This window comes from Patagioenas fasciata, chromosome 8 (assembly GCF_037038585.1).
Source record: "Patagioenas fasciata isolate bPatFas1 chromosome 8, bPatFas1.hap1, whole genome shotgun sequence".
In the NCBI taxonomy this organism is placed as follows: Eukaryota; Metazoa; Chordata; class Aves; order Columbiformes; family Columbidae; genus Patagioenas; species Patagioenas fasciata.
In genome coordinates, this window is record NC_092527.1 from 21195748 (window position 1) to 21216339 (window position 20592).

Genomic DNA, 20592 nt, shown 5'->3' on the forward strand with positions numbered 1-20592 from the left:
CAGTCTGCATATGGTGTCGTATTAGAGCAGAACAAACGCATATTCTTAAGAATGACTGAAATGTTCAATGATTTTTGATGGTACCTTCCTCCTTGCAAGTACTAGTGGAACATTTCTCAACCTCACAAGACAGTATTTTTCATTATTTGATACTCAGGTCTTAGCTATGATTGTACTGTGAGTAGCTGGAGTTGTGTATGTGAAGAAAATACAGATTCAAACTTTGCCTGGAGAAATCGTATTCAGCCGGGGAGAGCTGGTTATGATACTTGTGAGGCACCAAGTGTCCAGCTGCGGTGATGCTTCCTTGAGATTCCCCCGCAGTATCCATTGTCTGTCATAGTTTTGCCAGATACGAAGGCATATCTGCAATAAAGGAAAATTTCTTAGGCAGTTATTGATGTGATTTCTCATGCTGCGTGTCTCCTGTCTCCTTTTAAGCAAGCAGTCAGGTTACAGGATTATGCCTGTAGATTTTCTTTGTTTGGAAAGCTGGTACTCATTTTTACCACTGTGTTTCCGAAAGGTGGAGTCTGGAGCTGTCTCTAATTCTTGCATTGTTGGGGGAGAAGAAATTATATCCTCCCTCTTGGAAAACTGTAAGTAGTTTGTGCTGGTCATTTTATGCTTTCGGCATTTAAGGAGGGGCGGAAGTGTGTGTGTCCTCAGTCTGCTCTTGGGTAGAGAGGGGAGAATGTTTGGAAATAGCTCTGTCAGCCTGAGGGCAGCAAAAGCTGTGAGAGGGATGGCTGGTTACTGGTGTGAGCTGGAGCAGGCGGTGCTGCCCTGCCCGGGGCTCAGTGGCCTCCGCGTGTCCCAGGGAATGGGCCACTTCTCCGAACGGCTGGATTAAACCATCACCCGCGGGGCTCCAGCGGCGAGGAGGAGCGCTCAGAGGTGGGCGGGGGCTCTGGCTGAAGCCCAACTACAGAACGTGCTTGAGGAGGGTTTTGTGGGCTTGCTTTAAAGCCGGGACTTGTGCTGTCGAGAAACTTGCTGCCACCTGGTGAGACAAACGGGGAAGACCAGCCTGGTTCCCAGAGCCCACCTACATTTAATGTCAAACAGACACCTTCACCACCCAAAATTATTTATAGTGTTAAACAACAGCTTTCCTTTCAAAGCTTATTTAATTCGAATTGTGAAATGGAAAAATTGCTATAATGGTATCTATGGAGTTGTGAAGAAAATTGGCCTCTTGAACAAAGAGACAAATGGTTGGGATTGGGGTTGTTTTCTCTTAGGAGGTGGTAGGGCTCTTCTGGTTTGAGTCTGAACACTTTTTGAGAGGATTGGTCTCATAAATGGCTTTTTTCTAACATTTAATCCTGAAACACCATTATGTTACATAGAAAAATCAGGGTTTTCAGGCGCGGGACAGTCAGTATCAGTTCATTCTTACCTTGCCTGCTTTTTGCTACAATTGCACTATCAATCATTCAATTCTTGTTACCTATTTAACAATTGTTTGTTACTAGCATGTAATGAAAATAACTTTTTGCACAAAACAGGTGAATATTATTAGGATATAGAACCCTATTTTCTTGCAGTAGTAGGATGTACAAGCCATACTTAATCAACATTCTGCTTTGAGTGACAAGTGAAGCTGTGGGGAGAATTTAGTCACACAAAAAGATGTAGATGCACTAATATGCTTTAATTATTAAATGCTAAGCTGCTTCACTTGGAAGGAAGTTTGCTCAAGAGCAAAGAAACAAGAACCAAAGCTTATGAGAACCTTTGTAAAGCTTGGGCAGCTGCTGGCAAGCTGTGTGTATCACAGTGGATTGTCATGCACTGAGGATGGCCCAAGTAATGCAGAGTGGAATGTTCGCATTTGGCATATTTAATCTCACCCAGGAATTTTAAACTGTTCTGTGTTCCTGAATTTAATGTCAGAAAAAGTTTATAGTCTGAAGTCGCATTTAGGTTGTGGAACATTCATGGAAGTGAAATACTTAAACTTTTTTGGTACGGTAAACTTGGTATCTATTATTTTTTTGCAAAAACCTTTATGTACTTGCTGTGTAAGAGTGACAAGTTTGTGATACTGGAATCAACACGACCAGCCCGTGCTATTTTCGTTTGAGGGATAATAGGGTTTTGCTGTTTGTGTGCGTCCTATAATACAATTGTTATTTGATAAAGTGTTGCTTAGAAATGTCAGGAAACGCATTGCTGCCTGCTGGACTTGAAACTTCTGTTACACTTATGGCTGGAGATGGATTCAGCATGGCTTTCCAAAAACCCAAATGCGCTACTCAAAGCTGTTCTTTTTCAGTCCTTTGAAAACATCCTCATAATTGTGTATGTTGTCTAGGTCACACTTTCAGTGTGGATTTATGTGTATTCTGTTGTGTTAGCATTTAGATACTGACTTTGTTCACTGCTCAGTCATTTGCTGTATAACGCATTCCTTTACAAGAAGATGCTTCAGCACCGGATCTGAGATTATTTCTCCTTTTCCTTGCTGCCTTAAGCATAATGGTAACTAACCACTAATTGTAACTAATTGAAGCAATTAAATAGGGGGGTACAGTTGGATTTTGCCATGGTCCATGAAATCTCTGTGTAGTGTGACTTAAACAGAGCACTTGCATGTTTTTCAACATTTTTTCAACATTACAATAGAAAAACATGAAATGAGGGGTGTAAAATGCTTTACATCACAGCCTCAGGCTTTTTTTGTCATCCACAGTCAGCAGTTAAGTTTAGGTATTTCAAGAAACTTGTTGAGTTCTGGAGGTTCAGCTGAGACAGTTTAATCATGCAGGAGTCTGACAGAGGGGAGGTGGTTTTGTCTGGGTCAAAAGGACTAAGGCTGAGGACTAACAGACATGATATATCTTTTATTATACAATAAAGAATATTATGTGCTGAAAATTAAGGCAATTTTAAGTGCAACAAGCTTATTGAATCATCAAGAAGGCATATTTGATTACACAAAGTTTAAAATTATACTTTTACATACAAGGGTGGTCAGTGTCTGCATAAACCACGTTACATGTCCTTCAGTTTGTTTAAAAAACAAACAAACAAACAAACTTGATAATCCTCTTCTATTGACCAACAATCGCCAGCAGCAAACGCCGGTAATCGCCGCTTGTATCACTTGCTATCATTGTAGCCAAAGTCTTCTGATACATTTGTGTGAACATCTGTTTAATTTGCACAAGGTCAATCTATGCAAAGTAAAAAAAAAAAGTAAAGAAAAAAGAAGACACACAACTTAAACTCTTAGACAGTCACCCCACACCTCTTCCCTCAGGGACCACAGAACACATGCCAAGGGTGAAATGTGCAACTGATAAGCCCTGAACATCTTAGAAGCCAGCTGGTCCCTGTCAGGACAGAGGAGCAGCTCCCAAAGCAGAGCCTAGCAGTTGTTCTTGCTTTGTTAGGACTGTACTATTCTAACTCTTCTGGAACTTGAGGTGCTTATCAGCTACAAGGACAGGCAACCACAGTTAGGAAGGAAGACAAGCAGTATTGCCATCTAGCCAGAGCTTTAAAACAAATAAATGTGTTCATCTAAATCTGAACTCCATAAAAGCTTCACTGCAAGACAGGATTTCCACAGCTATGGGAGAAGGACCAAGAGCAAAGCTGGTTGGGGTAGATCGCTTTCCCCTACATGTCACATTTACAGGGGAGAAAGTTTCTTACCTCACTGCGCGTGACTATAATTCTGATGAGTGTAGAATCATCTGTGCCAGCTCCTTTCATAGAATAATAAAGTCGTTCTGCAAAAAAGGCTGGGCGATTTAAAGCACATTGCACTGCAATAAAGGATATTTTTTAATTAGTCCCACTGGCAGGATCAACTCAGGATTTTTGCTGTAGACAGCTAGAGGGAGGTATTGGTGAAGATCCAGTTACTGTGGATGGCAGGAACTGTTTCATAGGGCTGAGTTTAGTTTCAAGATGACCAACTGAATTAATCCTTCACAAGAGAAGTTACAGTTATTAACAGCTAACTTCTTTGGAAGGGCTTTTCAAAGCTGGCTGAAACCTTCATTCTCAGATAGGTAATTTAAAAACAGTCCTTGTCCCTGGATAGCTGCTACTAGGATACAAGGTATTTTACTCATGTTCCACTGCTAGAATCTTAATAACAAAAGTACAGTTGTCAAGTCACTCTATTAGTTACAGAATAGATCTTGTTTCAGGTGGATTGTTCACTCTCGGAAATGAGCCTTTATGCTGTTCCACGATTTTCAGAGTTGAAGTTTTCCCATAAAACTCCTTAGCAGAATATAGTTGGGAAGTTTTTGCTAATCCATTATGGCTACAGAAATGCTGCCATTTTGGTAAGCATTGGTGGCCTGGTGTCTGCAGATTTACTAGTAAATCATACTGATTCTCACTATCAGCAAATTGTGCTAACTTGAACTGCTTTACTACAATAAGCAAGCAGGAAAAAGTGAATTCAAAACAGGTCTTGTATTTTGTTGAAGTTTTGCTTAGCAAATGCTGAGCTTCTGGGGGCAGGTGGTGGTGGTGGGGAAGAGGAGTGGGAAGGAAACTGTGCCTCAAGTAGGTTCACGTTGGTTCTGAGATCACGTGTGGGGGTGGTTCAGCTGCCTCTGCTGAGGTGCCACACAAGCAGAGTCATGGCTCTGGTACCCTGGTACTTGTGTCATTTTGCAGAGCTCTGAAAAAATACAACTACAAGCACTAAGCAGTGCCCCTTGCTCCTGGGTAGCTGCCTGCCTTCCCAGAGAGCTGACAAGTAGCTCCTGTGTAGCCTTTTCTTGCTTCAAACTGACCTCTTCATGGCAGATGCTTATTTTCTCCAATTAAGTGTAAAGTGAATAATTTGAATAATTGAAGTTATTTTTGTGCTAGCAGAGTCAGGTTGTGTGTTCATTTACCATATGGCCAGTGTTGAACTGGATTCTTCTTCAATTATGTTTAGGTTTAATTCCTAAGGGATAAGGGGAGGGAAGAACTCATCACTTACAAATAGTCTTCAATCCACGTTCCACATTTCCAGAAAATTCTCGGTCAATGCTGCTTAATAAATCACGATTAGCAATCTACAAATAAATGAGATTAATACATGGATAATGTAATGCAGTAACAACTGGAACCTTAATTTAAAATACGCTGACCAAGCTCTTGTGAAATCAGTGAAGAATTCCTACCCTGGAGTACGCCTCAACTGTCGCTTTCAGTTGGGGAAAACTTCTGCTTGCCAGAACCATATTAAAGCAAGATTCATCAGTCCCAAGTTTTCCTTCACCTGCTTGGTACAGACGCTGAGCATCTTCTTGAGCTTTTTGATAATCCACAGTTTGATTCTCATCCCGATTACCCTAAAAGCAAAGACAACAGATGTCAACTGAAATTACACAGAGAAGGCTGTGCTTTAGCTCCTCGCAGGGTAGACCCCAAGCATGTATCTTCAAAGCCTGAAGCAGAAAGAGTAACACCAGTTTGAAATATATTACATTGCTTTAAAATGGCTCCTTGGTTTAATATTTCTTATAGGCAACAAATACTAAAGTGCCCAGAACCCCATCTGTAGGGCATGCTTCAAACTGACTCAGATAATTTCACCCCTACATACCATCTCATAGTTCTAATTAAGCACTGTACTTAATTCTCTATTTTACTTAATAATGTAAGCTTTCTTTTGATTTGTTTGTTTCTAGGCTTCAAGTTGCAAAGAATCTTCCCAAACGAACTAGTGAATTACCTTACTGAATATGCACACCTGAAATATTTCAGGTCATCTATTTTATTTAGAAATTTGCTGATTTCAAGTAATAATGTCTCCAGAAAGCACTTACTATAGCTGTAATATGTCAGTAGGGCCTGTATGACATTTTATGTGCTTTGGGGTTTTTTTTGCTGCTCAGTGCATGGATGGATACTGCTAAATATACTGGCTGAGTAGGCTGAATGAATACATGCTCCTAAATACTGTTGTATCTATAGTGGTTAATATAATATTTAAATGATGTGGTTGTCAGTTATTGTAAAGTACTGGACTTATCAAAATAAAAATTAGCAGCATGAGCTTCTCAAGGTTTGCTTTCTTATGGATTTTGACTTTTTAATCTAAACACCTAGTGCATAGCTGAACTCTCAGAAAGGTAGAGACAAATGAGATAGGGAAATGTCACAGAAATTCTAACAGCAAACAGGAAGATTGGTCAGAGAAATGAAGGAAGTTGCATTAGTACATATTTCTCCCTAAACATGGATAACTGCAAGTTATTATTCTTCAACACAAAATAAGCCCTAGTAAATGATACGGGATAAGCAAACTCCAGTGTTCACCTGAGTTCAGCAGCAGCACTTCTCTAATTCTGGTGATGAGGAGGGAAGGAAGGCTGTGGTGTAACTTGGGAGGAAAGTTTTGCCCTGTGGTACCTCCTAGCTTGCACACAGAGATTCTCACAGGTGTTCTATGTACCATAAAGGTTATCCTATCAGATTCACCCAAATTATTTCGTTAACATATGCAAAAAATAAAAACCATCTTGCTTGAACTGCAGTGAGAAGCACCGCTTTAGAGTAACACTTGATTGCACCTCCACAATAAAGTATTCACATATAAGTTCTCTGAAATGAATACAGGGTGCTAAATTAGGTCACACAATTCATCATAGATTTATAGAGAAGCAGCATCTCATCCTTGGGAAGGGACTGAAGTGTTGTGTCTTGTCATTAGGGAATACATTAATGGCCCAGGGCTAATTTCTTAAAAACCTGGTTCTTGCTGAGCATACACAGGCACCATTATCTTACAAAAAGTAAAGCTCACTTGGCACATGGATATAAGTAATCGTTCAAAGTGTCCGGAAGTGTCTGCTCTGATGTCTTGTTCAATGTCCCTTCCAAATTCTGATTTGTAGCAGCTCACTATTTCTCGTATTTCCTGGTTTGTCCTTGTGCAAAGGATCTCAATCAGCACTCGCTCCTGGGTGCCTGCTCCCTGTAGGCAGAGAAAAGGGCATAACTACAAAGCACTATCTATTCAGTTTTCTTCAGCTGTGAAATTAGCCAGTCACCTGTTATTTCAAAATTTAATACAGTGTACGTTGTAAGAACGGTATCCTTGCAGTGTGAAAGCACCAAGTCTTCTGTATACTTAAAATGGAATGAAGATTTCCCCCAACATTCAGTTAGAAAAAATTCGCCAAAACCATACATCCACAACCATGACATCAGCCAAAATTAACTGGAAAATGGTTTAGGAAGGGAATTCCTTGGCAGCCTTAATCTGGAAACATCCTGGAGGAAGGCAGAGCCTTATGATAATCCTTAAAACCAAAGATAAACACATAAATTCTGTTTTGGTCAGTGAACAAGTGTGTTCCCTATTCCAAATGTGGCCACTTCCTCAAGACGGAGCATCAGTAGGAACTTTTCATGGATGCTTTCCGTTCTCCACAATAACAATTGACTGTGAGTTCTGTGTACCATGAGCTCTTACTGGTACGGTCATCTCTATCCAGGCAAGGATTAGGTAGGAATGGATCTATGTGAGGCTTCCAGGTAATGCTGTATTATCAATTTTTTTAAATGGTCAAGAGTGGCTGTTGCCTCCACCAAAGCCAGGTGGTCATTAAAGCTCCACATGCTTTAGAAGGTCGACATTCATACAGGGATTAAGTTACTCGTTTCCAGTATCAGCCACCTGCTGCAGCTCAAACATGCAAGAAATTCTGGTAAACTGGATGTACCAGTTTAGCTGAAACCTGCTAGCTCACCTAATCTCTGATGCAGTCTTAACACCTGAACAGATACATGCATCATCTGTCCTTAAGACAATACTTTTTTCATTGTTGTCATTTGGGAAAGAAAAAAAACAAAGGGATAACCTGACGGTATCTTTCAGTAACAATGGTTTGTTCTTAGGAAGGAGAGGTATGTACCTTCAATTTAAACAGCGGTTACAGTGTTAATGGCACCCTGGCCCTTTCTAGGTTCCAGGAAAAATTATGGCCAAGTGGCAGAGAATAAATCATAGAATCATAGAATGCTAGGGATTGGAAGGGACCTTGAAAGTTCAGTCCTGCACCGTTTCATCCTGTGCTGGATGGATGGCTGCTCTGCAGTGGCTAATCCTGCAGAAATTGGCTGGAGCTGGGGGACACAGCAGGAAATAATTTTAAGGCCCACAGTCCTGAAATTTGTTTGCCATTACAGGATTTTTCAACAATACAGGGATCAGGTATTCTTGTTCCTTAGGTAAGCATTTTAAGATGGTTTTAAACTATTCCATTCACAGGAAAACCATACCTTCATTGCATGACGTAAACTCCAGGCATCATAGTAGGTGGTTGGCATGAAGAGTGCTAGAATCAGTTCTTCTATATTTCCACTTAACTCAGACTTCAGATCTTTAATTAAATCCTGTTCAATTACAAACACAAAAAGGGCTTTGGAGAGTGTTAGCCATGTAGATTATGTACTGAAAAAAGAACGAACTAGAACTTTTGTGACTGATTTCTACCTTTGTGCTGTTTTTCCTGTAAAGCTTTGTTTTATTTCTTATAAAGAGCTTCCCTCTGTGCGAAACTTGGACAGCTCAGTTCCTCTCCATTATCTCATAACTACTTAGGACCTAGTCAGGTCCTGAAAAATGCCACAACTATAAAATGTCAGTTTAAGTTGCAAAAATGACAGAGGGAAGAAATTAAATTATCTTGGCCTTTTATTGACTAACCAATCCTCAAGCAGTTTCTCTGTTTCTTACAAAAAAACAGATTTCAGTGCTCGTTTGTGTGCTTAAAAAACTCAGTATACTGTTTCAGATGCTTAATACAAGGACAGTTTAAGCTTGATTATTTTCTATCTATCAAGCATGACAAAAGCAGAGAAGCTTCTTGTTTGGTCAGGGACAGAGCCAGCCCCCAACTTTACCCCATTCCTGTTTCTGCCAGGTATCAGGACAACACCGTATTAAATACCACGTGGCCCCTGGTACACATGGAATATAACCAAAAGAAACACGTTTAAAAAAATGCCCAAACCACTCCCCAGGACTAAAGTGCAATTAGGCAGTTAAAGCAGCAGCTGAAGGTTTGGGGTTGTTGAGTGATTCAAAGAACTAGTGGACATACCTTGCCATACATAGTCTTGAAAGCTGCCTTGATTTTTTGCCTTTGATCATTGGAGCGGTTAGCAACAACATTGATGATGGCCTGCTCATCAGTTCCTTGGAAACAGAAGTGCAATTTAATGTAAGAACTCATAATAATCCCTCTGAGATGGGGTATTTCTTAGTCTTGCATTTGGGCATAGGCTACCATTTAAGTCTACCAAATTTTCTGTGCAACTTTGTCTACTAAATTGCCCAAGTCATTTTGAAAGTGTGACTTCTGAAAAGCTTGGGGAGAAAAAATGTTATGGTTAAATAAATATGGAAGAACAGGACAAAATGGCAGTAAGAAGTTAGCTCAATAGAAATTGAAGCTTCTGTTGCTTACCAAACCCCTTCATAGCTTTGCGCAGAATTTCTGCATCCCTTCCAGCATCAAAATTTGGAGCAGCTGTAATTGTGCCCTGGGTACACTGAACCATTGCTGCAGGCTGAAAATAAGAGTCACAGGTAATTAGCTGGCCTGCACAAATTCAAATTAAAATCACAACTTTGGAGTCAGTACTTCAGAAGGAGTTGTCCATCAGTTCCCTGTTTATTCTCTAACACAGAATCAGGGTGACATTTAGTTGTGTTGAAAAGCTTTGGCCCACTGATGCCGAGACAATGCTTTTACCCAGTTGTATAGATGAAGATCTACTTGATGAATGAGTATACACAGGTACGGGGTTATGATTTTGTTCACATTGTGCTCTGAGTGCAGCTGAGAACTCTTGATACGGAACACGCTGTAAATTGTTGGAAACCAGTTGTAAAAATATTAAAACTACAGAAGCTACATAAGATTGATTATAGAAGAGGATACAGCACATACCGGACCAGGTATTGGTGATGGTGCTTGTCCACCAGGATATCCTACTGAAAATAAATTAAAGAACAAGATAAAATTAATTAATTACCTCCCATCTTAATATGTAAATGCTATCTAATCTGAAAATAAAACCATTTATAGACCTACTCCTGCACAAAACCTTTTTCCTAAGTAATGATAACTACCATGATCAGTAGCTGAATCTTTTGCCCTTGGAAATGCTGGGAAGAAGCAATCATAGATGCATTTAGGTACGTACACTAGCAAGGCAATTCTAAAAAGATGAAATTTACTGGTGCTGTGGGAACTGAAGACTCTCTTTTTATTAAACACTGCTATCTTTGACAAAAGCCAGGATAACCCATGCAAATGCAGAATGCGTGTCCTGTGCTTTCTTTTAAAGTCATATTATACAGTTTAAAATGTCCATCGTATAAACAATAAATATTAAGAATTCATTGGTGCAAAAAGAATTGAAAATATCTCCTTTTGTGATCAAAAGCACTGTGAATACAAGAGCTACAACTACATTTTTTGTACTGGAATTTTATTTTTATCCATAATACATATGTACAATTGTTATCATTTTAACAGCAGCTTAGTTACTATTAGAGTTAACAAAGCAATCATTGAGAAAAAGTTTTGCTGCTCTGAATTTCTTGCAAACACAACTGAGACATTCCAGGACAAAAATCGTCTCAATGGTAACTGACCACTCAAAGCATTAAAAACACTGCACCATTTTTAAGCAATGGTGTGCATTCTCCTGTCCACTTCCCCCACTGTGCCAGAGATCACCATGAACATGCTGATCTGAGCAACACATCCATTTCTTTCAGATTAACAGAACAGCTACTCATTGAATGTGGACTGCGGATTTGACAGTTCTCATCAGATACTTGCAGTCTGAAGAAGAATAAGAACCTAAAGCACTACATCAGGGCCACTAGTCAGTGACAGCCATCCCTTTTGGATCTAACACCTGTAGAGATTGTTCTTGTCAGCCCTTCAAGTGGTCCTGTCAGGAAGGGTGGTAGGAGGTGTACAGCATACAAGCCTCAACAGCTAAAAGTAACAAAGGTAAAGGCCTATTTTTTGTTACTACCTATCCTGGGATCTCTTGGTTTAACCCTGAATGCTTAAAGGTGCTTATATATGACATACCTGGAATTTGTGCTGGTCCACCTCCAGCATAGTTTTGGGCAGGAGGCTGTGGATAGCCACCAAAACCAGGGCCGGTGGGAGGCACACCAAACCCAGGGCCTGCAGGAGCTGCAAGAAGAAGAAAGACTTAAGCACGCTTAATGTTTTGTCCTTGACTTCTGACACAGTGTGAGCCAGGTTAGTGAGCAGAGCTGTGTCTGTGTGCAGTGGCCCAGAACCAGCAGGGCCCTGCCACCATCACGCAGTATTTACTGCCAGTTGGCAATCTGCCTGCCTGCAGCCATAGCTGAACAAACCTGCTTTTCTTTACTACCACCAAGCACAGGGAACGATTACACCAGAAATCACTCCCCAGGGGTGTTCCAACAAAGAATCTTACCTCCAGGATAAGGTGGCATTCCTCCAGCTGGGGCAGCTGCAGGGTAGCCCCCCGGGGCAGGGTAGCCCCCTGGCGCGGGATATCCAGCTGCCCCTGGATACCCAGCACCCGGGGGTGCTGCAGGGTAGGTCCCTCCTCCTGCCGGGGGGTATCCTTCAGGAACAGCGGGATAGGAGCACTGACCGGCTGGTGGGTACACAGACTCCTGTCCTGTCGGCTGAAACACAAAAATGGGATGTTTGTGCGCCTGCTAACAGGACATTAGAGTAAAAACTCTCAAGTTACCAAAATGTCTGCGTGTATTGCAACGTGAATTATATAATTAGATTCAGCAACTTGAAGTGGCAGCAGCAGAATTACTAAAGCCTGGATGAGGACCTCCTGGTTGGGTTTTCTGCTGCATCTCCCATGTTGACACAGAATCAGAGCGCTGCAGGGTGGAAAGCACCTCTGGACGCCTCTGATCTCATCCACCTTCAAAGCAGGGCCAGTTTTGGAGTTGGATGAGGTCACATAAGGCTTTGTCAAGTTTTCAGTATCTTCAAGGAACAGTGAATCCACAGCATCTCTGGACTCCTGTTCCAGGACTACTCTCATGGTGAAAAATGTTTTCCTCAAAACAAATTAAAGAGTTATAACCTGTGGCTGTTGCCAGCTGCCCTTTCACTGTGTATCTCTGACAAGAGCCTGGCTCCAGTGTCTCCATCACTCTTTCTTACATAGCAGAGGACTGAGTAGATCTCCACTTAGCCTTCTCTTCTCCAGGCAGGCAGCCCTCCCTGGACATGCTTGTCCATGTCCCTGTTGTACTGGGAGGCCACAACTAGACATGGTATTCCAGGATGTGGCCTTATGAGCACTGAGCACAGAGGAATAGTTTCCCTTGACCTGCTGGCTTCACTCTAGCTGAAGCCTGGGGTGTCATCAGCTCCCCCGCAGGCACACACTGCTCAGCCACATTCTCCTGCTCAGCCACCAGGACCCCTGTGCTCCTGTACTAGAAAGCTGCTACTCCTATCCCGCATAAGGAAAAGGTGAGCTCAGTGAGGCTTGCTCTCTATGAATCACTAGGAGCTCACCTCCTCCATTTATAGGACTTTAAAGAGTTTAGTATTGTTAGGGAATAGAGACCTTCCCTAACAGTATCTTTGAAACTTCTGCCTCTCTTGCACAACCAGCATTTTCAAGTGTTACTTGGTAAGAACTTACAAGAGGTGGTTTGTTTGTTTTTTCCATTTCCTTTAGAATCCAGGTTATAAAGCATGGACATTCAATGACTAAATCTGGGCCACTGAGTCAGAATGAACACCTATTACAGGTTTTAAATAAAAAGAACGAGTCAGGCATCTCTGTGCCTGTGTTTTCCTACGTGTATGACTTACCAGTCATAGCACAAAGGTTGCTATTAGCATTAACATACATTAGAAGTATTTACTTGAATGACCAGGATCTTCAAGGGAAAACCCTGTAAGTTTAAAGCCATATACTTGAAAAAAGGTATTTAAAATCAGCTTCATAACAAAACATAATGTATGGACTCATTACTCACTTGCTGGGAATCATCTTTACCAACTAGCTTTAGAAATACGGCTCACACACTCACACATACAGTACACACTCATTCTTGAGCCCAGAAAACAGCAATACACTGTGAAGTGGTAAAGTCCAGCTCAAACGTTCTCCTCTGGGTTAGCTGCCCCAAGATTTCTACCCCCAGATTACCATGCCCAAGATTATATATATATATATATAACATTCTCTTCCCCAGCGGTACAGTCTAACTTTTCTCTGCCAGACAACGAAAATATTCTAATGGAATTTAGATTCACAAATCCAAAATTAGGATCCTCAAAAGCCTTGCTCAGACAACCATCAATACTTCAGAAGAAAATAATTTCGCTTTGTTTTTTTGCACTTTGGGCATCATCAATGAGACCAGGAAATCTCGAACTGTTGATATTGAATCTAAACGGTCTTAAATTAATCCATTGAAGTTGACTATACTTTAGATGCCAACTAAGAAAAAAAATATTTTAACATGTAGTTAAGAATAAATTACAGTTTAAATCATGATGGTTCAGCAAGAACCTTAAGGGGGAAAAGAAATCCTGGAGTTAAGAAAGTCTAGTTTCTAACATGTTTGTCTTTAGTTTGACTGACTTTAGTGTTTCAGAAGGAGTAAGGGTAAATTGTAAAGCAAAATAATTGGAGAATTTATCACATGTATTTATATATATACTGCATGTATTTATAGCTTTTCAGAATCTTAATGGGATCCAGGCTGAGCTCCATGCTTGTCTAGTTTTGTACTACATACGACACAGATTGTATCAAATTCCCACAGAGTATAATCAGTGCCATACTAATAAAAGCACATAGTTGTATCTAGCTTTAAAAAATGATGCAGGCATATCAAAATGTGCAGTGTCAGCCACACTTGATACATTCCAGCCTTCTATTAAGTTTCATTGGTATTTTTACTCCATTCAGCCATAAGCTGAACCTGGAACGAAGTCCCACAGCTGAAGAATAGGGGGTCAAAGTCAAGATACAGTGTCTTTATCCTCAAAAAAATATTTCCTTGGTGTCATATGAAAACTGAGCTGCTGGAGTAAAGCATTCCAAGCTCTTCCTGAGGGCAATGGCCACTGAAGTTTATCAGTATCTCTGTAAATCCTGGGATATGGGTACATGGAATATTTGGTAGAGATTGGTTCAGAGATTACCTCCGACCCTGTACGTAAAGACCCTCATATTTATGTAAGAACTACTGATACTTTAAAAGAAAATGATTTGGTGAGATAGTTAGCTATAATAAAAACCAAAACAAAGCCAAAAACAAAATGCAAAAAAACCCAAACCCACAAGACAAACTAAAACAAGACCACACAAACAAAAAAACCTTTCTAGAACAATATGCAACATTAAAAAACAATAACCTCCTTCTTGGAATTCTTACGAGACAACTGTAAAGTCATCCGGAGTGATATATAGATGTGCTGGTTTGACTGAAAATGGGTTAATGTTCTTCATGCAGTTAGAATCCTTTCTTTTCCATAGCTAGCATGCTCATTATTTGGGCTCAGTTTAAGAACAAGAGATAACACTCTGGGACAGAGTTAATGTTTTTAATTACCCCGGTTTGAGAGCCAAGGACATTCTGAGCGCTCTGCCCACAGGTGTGAGGCAGTGAGGAAGGGGGGCATGGATGGGGCAGAGCTTGACTGACATCCAGACTGATCAATAAGAGTATTCCATCCCATTAACGTCATGCTTCAGATATAAAGATAATCGGGACCTCCTGGTTGGCTTTGATCTTCCGCTGTGCTCTCTCTCTGGGGTGTTTAGCCTGGCCTTTTGCCATTTTGCAGAGGCCCCTGGGCTTTTCTGCCTTTTCCCTCTCTTTTCTCTCTCTGGGATCAGCTGTGGGACCAGGTGCCATTTCCTGGGACTGGCTGCTCAGCGCGTTTGTGAGGAATTGCCTTGAATATATTTTATTTTTATTTTTTTATATATATATATATACACACACACACAAATAGTGTATTAGTATTTTGTTATTTTATTAAACTGTGTTTATATCAACCCACGTTTCTCCCTTCCCTTTTGACTCTCTCCCCTATCGGGGAGGTGGGGGAGGAGGTGAGTGAGTGGCTATTGTGGTTGTATTACTAGCTCGGGTTAAACCACAACAATAGACAAATCAAAGACCATAATCTAGAGAATACTGTATATGAACTGACAGTTACTATTTACACGCAGAGAATAGTAAGAATATAATGTATATAGTTTACAGAATATAAATAGGTTAGGAAGGGAACACATTCCAAAGCCATACTTACAGGATAACCAGGGAAAGCAGGGTAGCCACCAGAAGGGGGATAACCTGGGTATGACATTCTGGAGGGAAAAAAAAAAAATTCACTGTCAAGGCACTATATATGAGTGTGTAGTAGTTATTTCCTTGCTAATTACCTCTTAAATAATTTGAACAATATGTTTAGTAGCTTTAGAATTGCTCAGGAGTACTTGTCAACTATTACACCCACAAAACCTTTCCTTTTTTTCATGCACATGACCATAGCAAGTAGGATTCGCAAGGGAAGTATCTTCAACTTTGTAATTAACTATCACTCTTATTTAGGGTGAGATAGATATTGAAGCACGGTAAGAGGCTTGAACCTCCAAAAAGCACTCTGAAATACAGGATACACCACACGGTGCCAGCAGGAGGGGGCTACAGCACTTTGCCAGAAGAGAAACAGAAGGGTCAGGCCAGAGCAGGGTCCCGGTCCTGCACCGTGTCAGCCACCACTCTCCGCTCACAGGGGCAGTTCTGTGGGAAGAGCAGTACTCTAGCTCTCCTGCCTAAAATGATTATTTGATAGAAACCTGTGTGACCCCCAAATATTATTTATTTGTGTAGATTTCTGTTTCCTGCTAATAGTCCTGTTTTTAATAGAGAGGCTTGGGGAGCAGGACAGACATCACCCCCCACACTGCCAACCAGTTAAGCAGGGAGCTTTGAGACAAAACATTTAATGGCAGGAAAAAAAACCAACATGTTAATGCTCACCTGCCAGATACCCTCATCAGGGGCTGGAGCTACTCACAGCATGTTTGTAAGAAAGTACACACCTCATCTGCACAAATCAAAGGACATGGGAAATACAAAAACGAATGCAATACAACAAATTATTATTCACATTTCTAGGTATTCACTGGCCAAACCAAATGGATTTGAAAGCAGACTTCTTGCTGCATTGGACAATTAAGGCAATAGGTGGTCATAGAATTAAACATCTGGGACTTAATGTGAAAAACATTAAAACTTTGCGTAGGTTAGTTCAAATAAGAGCCCAAAACAACTTGCAGAGAAGCACAGCCATGCAGCCTCACACTGATAAACTTGGATTAACACTTCCAAATAAATAAGGGGGAAGAACAACAGGAGGTGTATTTGTAAATCTATGCATTAATCATAAACACTGCTCATGGCTATTTATTTCCCTAAGAAACACCTTTAACTGGTACCTGTACAGTATTTATTATTGACAATTGGTTGAATGGACTTTAAATTTGGCTTTCAACAGAGCACTTCTTTTGATATTTCTGACTTTGCCACTAATTGTAATTGCTTTCAAGAACAAGATGACCAGCAACACTTCCTTCCAATTTCAGTTGCATTCTTTCCGCTTACAGGAAAATATTGTGTCAGCAAAACTCAATATTAAAAACCAACCAACCAACCAACAACTTCTTCACCTTTTCAGCTTCATGTAATTCAACTAAAGTTACACCATTAGGAAGACAGAATTGTGAAGCCTGTAAAACCTGTTGAGGTGCACTGTATCATTTCCACTGTACAACTTACTCTGTTTTTCATGATGCAAAATCAACAGCTGGTGACAGCAACTCAGCTGTTTAAACAGCAGTAAAACATTTAATTTGTACAATAAATAGGACCAAACAATCTTTTAACCATATTAAATTATATCCAATTTTAGACCTATTGGTAAGACAATTTAGAATGGATTTAAGTTTTTGGCTATATCTCTGATTTACTAACCAACAGATTCTGGCAAAAAAAGCTTTTTTAAGGCATGAGTTTCCAACATCTCATTTTCAAGCACGCAAGCCGTCAATGCTATGTCATGTTTTTGATTAGCAAATTAATCATCCATGTAAACCTGTGAGTTACAGTGCACTGGTAAATTGTTTAGCACTTCCCTTACTTTCGTTGTATTGGTTCCTTTTCTGAGATTCCATTTGTGACGTGAGTTCTTTTGGGCCAGGTACTGGGAACTGTGATATTTCATTTAATCATCCCCCTCTTAGCAAGACCTTGATTCCTATTTGTCATTCTTCTGAATCACAGAAACAAAATTAAAATGTTTTATTTGCATTTGCTTGACCTAGGTGATTTTTTTCTTGTTTATTTGAAAATTTAAAAAATAGAGTAATGAAAGGGTTCAGTAAGGCCAGTTGCTTCAATTACTTCAGGCCTGTTATAACCAGATGGACACAATGCTAAATTGGAGTTTCAGACTTGCCCCTGACACCAGTTAGAAGAGCCTCTTCAAAACTTACTATAACCAGGCAACGTTGTTTAATGAAACCTCTTTCAGTATGCAGATACGTTTTCCAGGAGATAAATTTTAAGTCGCAAACTATGAAGCACTTAGTAAACCCTGAACTGCGCTGCCGCAGCGTGTGGCCTCGCCTCAAGCACAAGCATCCTCAAACAGAACACAAGCTCTGATATTACTGTTTTTATAACGAAAAAAACAACAGATTTCCCCATCAGATTTCAGTTTCCAGCCCTGTTCCGCGGGGGCACAGGGCGAGGCCCGCCCGGGGCCGGGTTCGGCCGCTGTCGCTGGCTCAGCGCCGGCCACGGGCGGCTGCGGCGGCAAACCCGCCAGCTCTCTGCGGGCTGAGCTCGACATCTGACGGGGGCGGGAGGAAAGTGTCTCTTTTTGGGCGGGCTGGATGCAGCTCTGACGCTGTAACATCACGGGACGCGCTGGACTCGGCCTGTTGGGCGGCAGTCCAGCGGCTACACCAGTGACCTGCCCCTCACTCCCCTGCCGCGGCCCCCGCGGGGACCCCCCCGGGCCCAGCCCCGCACACGACGGGCCGAGGAGGCGCCGCTCGCCCGGCCCCGCCCCGCGCACACCTGCGCCCCGGCCGAGGACGCCCCCGCCAGCACCACACCCGCCCCTGGAGCCTTTAAAGTTTCCTGGTGGAGCCACCAGCAGCCCCCGCCCCGCCCGGAGCCTGCCCTGCCCGCCGGGCGAGCCACCGGCCCGCTGTTTTGGGACGGGAAGGGCGGTCACGTATGGCGTTGGCCTCTCCCCGCTCCCTCAGCCTCCAGCTCGGGACCGGGGCGGCTGCGGGCGCAGGCAGGTATCACTCACTCCTCCTGAGGCGACCGGGACCCGTCCCCGCTCCGCAGCGGGAGGGCAGCCCCCGGACAGGGGGGTGCGGCGCTCTGGGCCGGGCGGGCGCCTCCCTCAGCCGGACACCTGCCGAGCCCCGAGCTGGCGGGCGGCCGCAGGCGGGGTCGCCCCGGGCCGCAGCCCGCCTGTGCCGCAGGGCACCGCGGGGTGGGGGCCCAGCCCCCGGCCGGTGTGTGAGGAGACCCGGCGGGGCCGGGGGCGAGACACACCAGTCAGGGCCGGTCGACTCCTCTCTCTCCCCACAAACTGCCTCACCTGAGGGAAGACCTGCGGAGCCTCCAGCCTCTCTCCCGCAGCTGCACCGCAAAATGGAGGCTGTGGGGCCGGGCGGTGCCTGCCCCGCCCCCGGCACCGAGCCCGCCCCGGCCCGGCCCACGGGCCCCGCTCCCCGCGGGCAGGGGCGCCACGCCCGGGTCCCGGTAGGGCCGAACGGGCGGGCAGCGGCTCCCGTGGTGACGGCCCTGCCCACCCAGGACCCCTTTCCTGTCTGTGCAGGTCTGGCCCGCCGTGCTGAGGGAAAGCTGCAGCTTGCCCGGTGCTCCTGCAGAACGGCTGAGAGGTAAGTTCGGAGACAGCAGTGCCACAGAAACGCAGGGCGGCTTGGCCAGTGGAGCTGTGTCAGGGGAGGCATTAGCAAGGGATGTGCCAGGCGATGCCATGCCACTGGAGTCTGAGCTGCCATCCCATGGGAGCCCTTAGCTCCTGGGAAAGGAAAGACGTCCACTCCGCAGTTCCCTACAGCATCACTGCAGTGGAGTTAGCCCTAAACAGAGTCTGTTATCCAGTAACGCATGAACCTGTAGATCAAGATCACCATTCAGTAGATGGCAGGTAGTCAGCCAAGCCATTTAGGCCAGCAGAAGAGTGTGTAACAAAGTATATAAAAGACATAAGTAGAGCTGGAGGAGTTGCTCCTTCTTATGTGGTTGCTGGAAGTCAGGATATAGGTCCCAAGAGGATGTAAGGGTGAGATTCTCTTGACTACTATATATCTTTCTCTAGAAAGAAATCTTAATTATAGTTGTTTGCAATTGTGGGAAGTGCGCTTAGTGTTTTGTTTGTCTATAGCAATGTTTATTCATGTTATACTTAGACACTACATACACATAGTGCTTCCTTTAGCTGGTGGTTAGCTATTTGTAAGAGATTCTGACCAGCAAGATAAAATTTGTGAAGAATGCACTTATGATATTATGCAGCAGTTACTTGAGATTATTCAAAATAACTTCCTACTTTTTTGTGGTAAACATGTTTGCAGTTCAGAGACCATTAAAATGCAAATTTTTTTGTTTGTTTTTTTTTTTTTCCTGGAACCTGGTGCAGCACTTGAGCTCTAGATGAAACAACAGGCACTGTTCTATTCGTCTGTAAATCAGAATTAAGTGCAGGCAGCAGAAAATAGTTGGGTAATAATTTACCATGGTTGCCCACTTGAAATGAAAAGCACCTAAAGCCACATAAAGAATCTAATAAATTGCTTGTTCTCCCTTATTTGCCCAGAGCACAATTAGGAGTGGTTTGAAGACTTTAATCCTCACAGCGTTCTTCAGCTGACACTCCCAGTGTATGTCTACTTCATTTCACCTCTGTTAAGCACATTTCTTTCAGGACAGGTGTATATTTAAATTCCTGTTTTCACAGGAACCAAGTACACGTAGAAAATACACAATTCTTTCTCTCATTCAGTGGACTGTTTGGATTTGACCATTGTGGTCATCTGAATTTCACTGCCTGTATTTGAGGAAATCCCTTGGCTTGTTGTAATAGCTGGAGTTAGCATATTTAAGAAAGCTTCTAAAACCCCGTGCGGAGTCAAGGCAACTTCTCACTGTTAGAAAATTCAACTTTAATGAAGTTGGGAGACAAACTCTTCATTGTCTCTTTTGCAAATCCTTGCATCTTGTGCTAAGACATGATATTGTACAGAATTCTGGTGTGGAGGGACCTGGTTCTCAACTACATAGTTGTGCTGAGTGCTATCAGTCAAGCTGAAACAAAACTTTTTTTCAGAGTAATTTATTGTTGGCGATATAGGTCACTATAGCTTTGCTGTTTCTCTGTGCTGTGTATCCTGGCTCTAACATTATTTCCCGGTTAAATATGAAGGAACACTTCTGATGTTCTATTTCAGCCAATATAGTTAGATTAAAAAAAAAAA

At 42.5% G+C, this 20592-nt stretch overlaps 2 protein-coding genes across 5 annotated transcripts in view; one reads left to right on the top strand and one right to left on the bottom strand.

Annotated features, from left to right (window-relative positions):
* PPP3CB (protein phosphatase 3 catalytic subunit beta) overlaps window positions 1-6033 on the top strand; it is a 51426-nt gene extending 45393 nt beyond the window's left edge. The window contains exons 15-16 of one of the 2 annotated variants that reach the window (XR_011740292.1): window positions 527-599; window positions 5658-6033. The gene's annotated coding sequence lies outside the window, so the exon portion shown is untranslated. Of the gene's footprint in view, window positions 1-526 lie in introns of both variants that reach the window. The other variant, XM_071811882.1, reaches the window with a different exon arrangement.
* Window positions 2830-18841, bottom strand: ANXA7 (annexin A7). 3 transcript variants are annotated; one of them, XM_065843380.2, is made up of 13 exons: window positions 18690-18841; window positions 15315-15372; window positions 11473-11689; window positions 11094-11201; window positions 9933-9973; window positions 9447-9549; window positions 9081-9175; window positions 8257-8370; window positions 6776-6946; window positions 5148-5318; window positions 4964-5039; window positions 3667-3779; window positions 2830-3182 (listed from the first exon to the last, which is right to left on the bottom strand). In XM_065843380.2, the coding sequence occupies exons 2-13, from the start codon at window positions 15369-15371 to the stop codon at window positions 3060-3062; spliced, it is 1389 nt and encodes a 462-aa protein (XP_065699452.1). In that variant the 5' UTR covers window position 15372; window positions 18690-18841; the 3' UTR covers window positions 2830-3059. The 3 variants fall into 3 exon arrangements, with proteins under 3 accessions (XP_065699452.1, XP_065699451.1, XP_071667981.1); XM_065843379.2 differs by having other exon boundaries at window positions 9933-9976; XM_071811880.1 differs by lacking the exon at window positions 18690-18841 and adding an exon at window positions 16049-16115 and having other exon boundaries at window positions 9933-9976.
* Between the last annotated feature and the right edge of the window lie 1751 nt (window positions 18842-20592).

Bases quoted from the DNA above. Each gene is read 5' to 3' on its own strand.
- ANXA7 (XM_071811880.1), bottom strand. The intron at 11,690-15,314 runs GTAAGTATGGCT...TTTGTGTTTCAG, and splicing joins CTGCTTTCCCTGGTTATCCT to CCGACAGGACAGGAGTCTGT. The intron at 3,183-3,666 runs GTAAGAAACTTT...TACTTTGCATAG, and splicing joins TTATAGTCACGCGCAGTGAG to ATTGACCTTGTGCAAATTAA.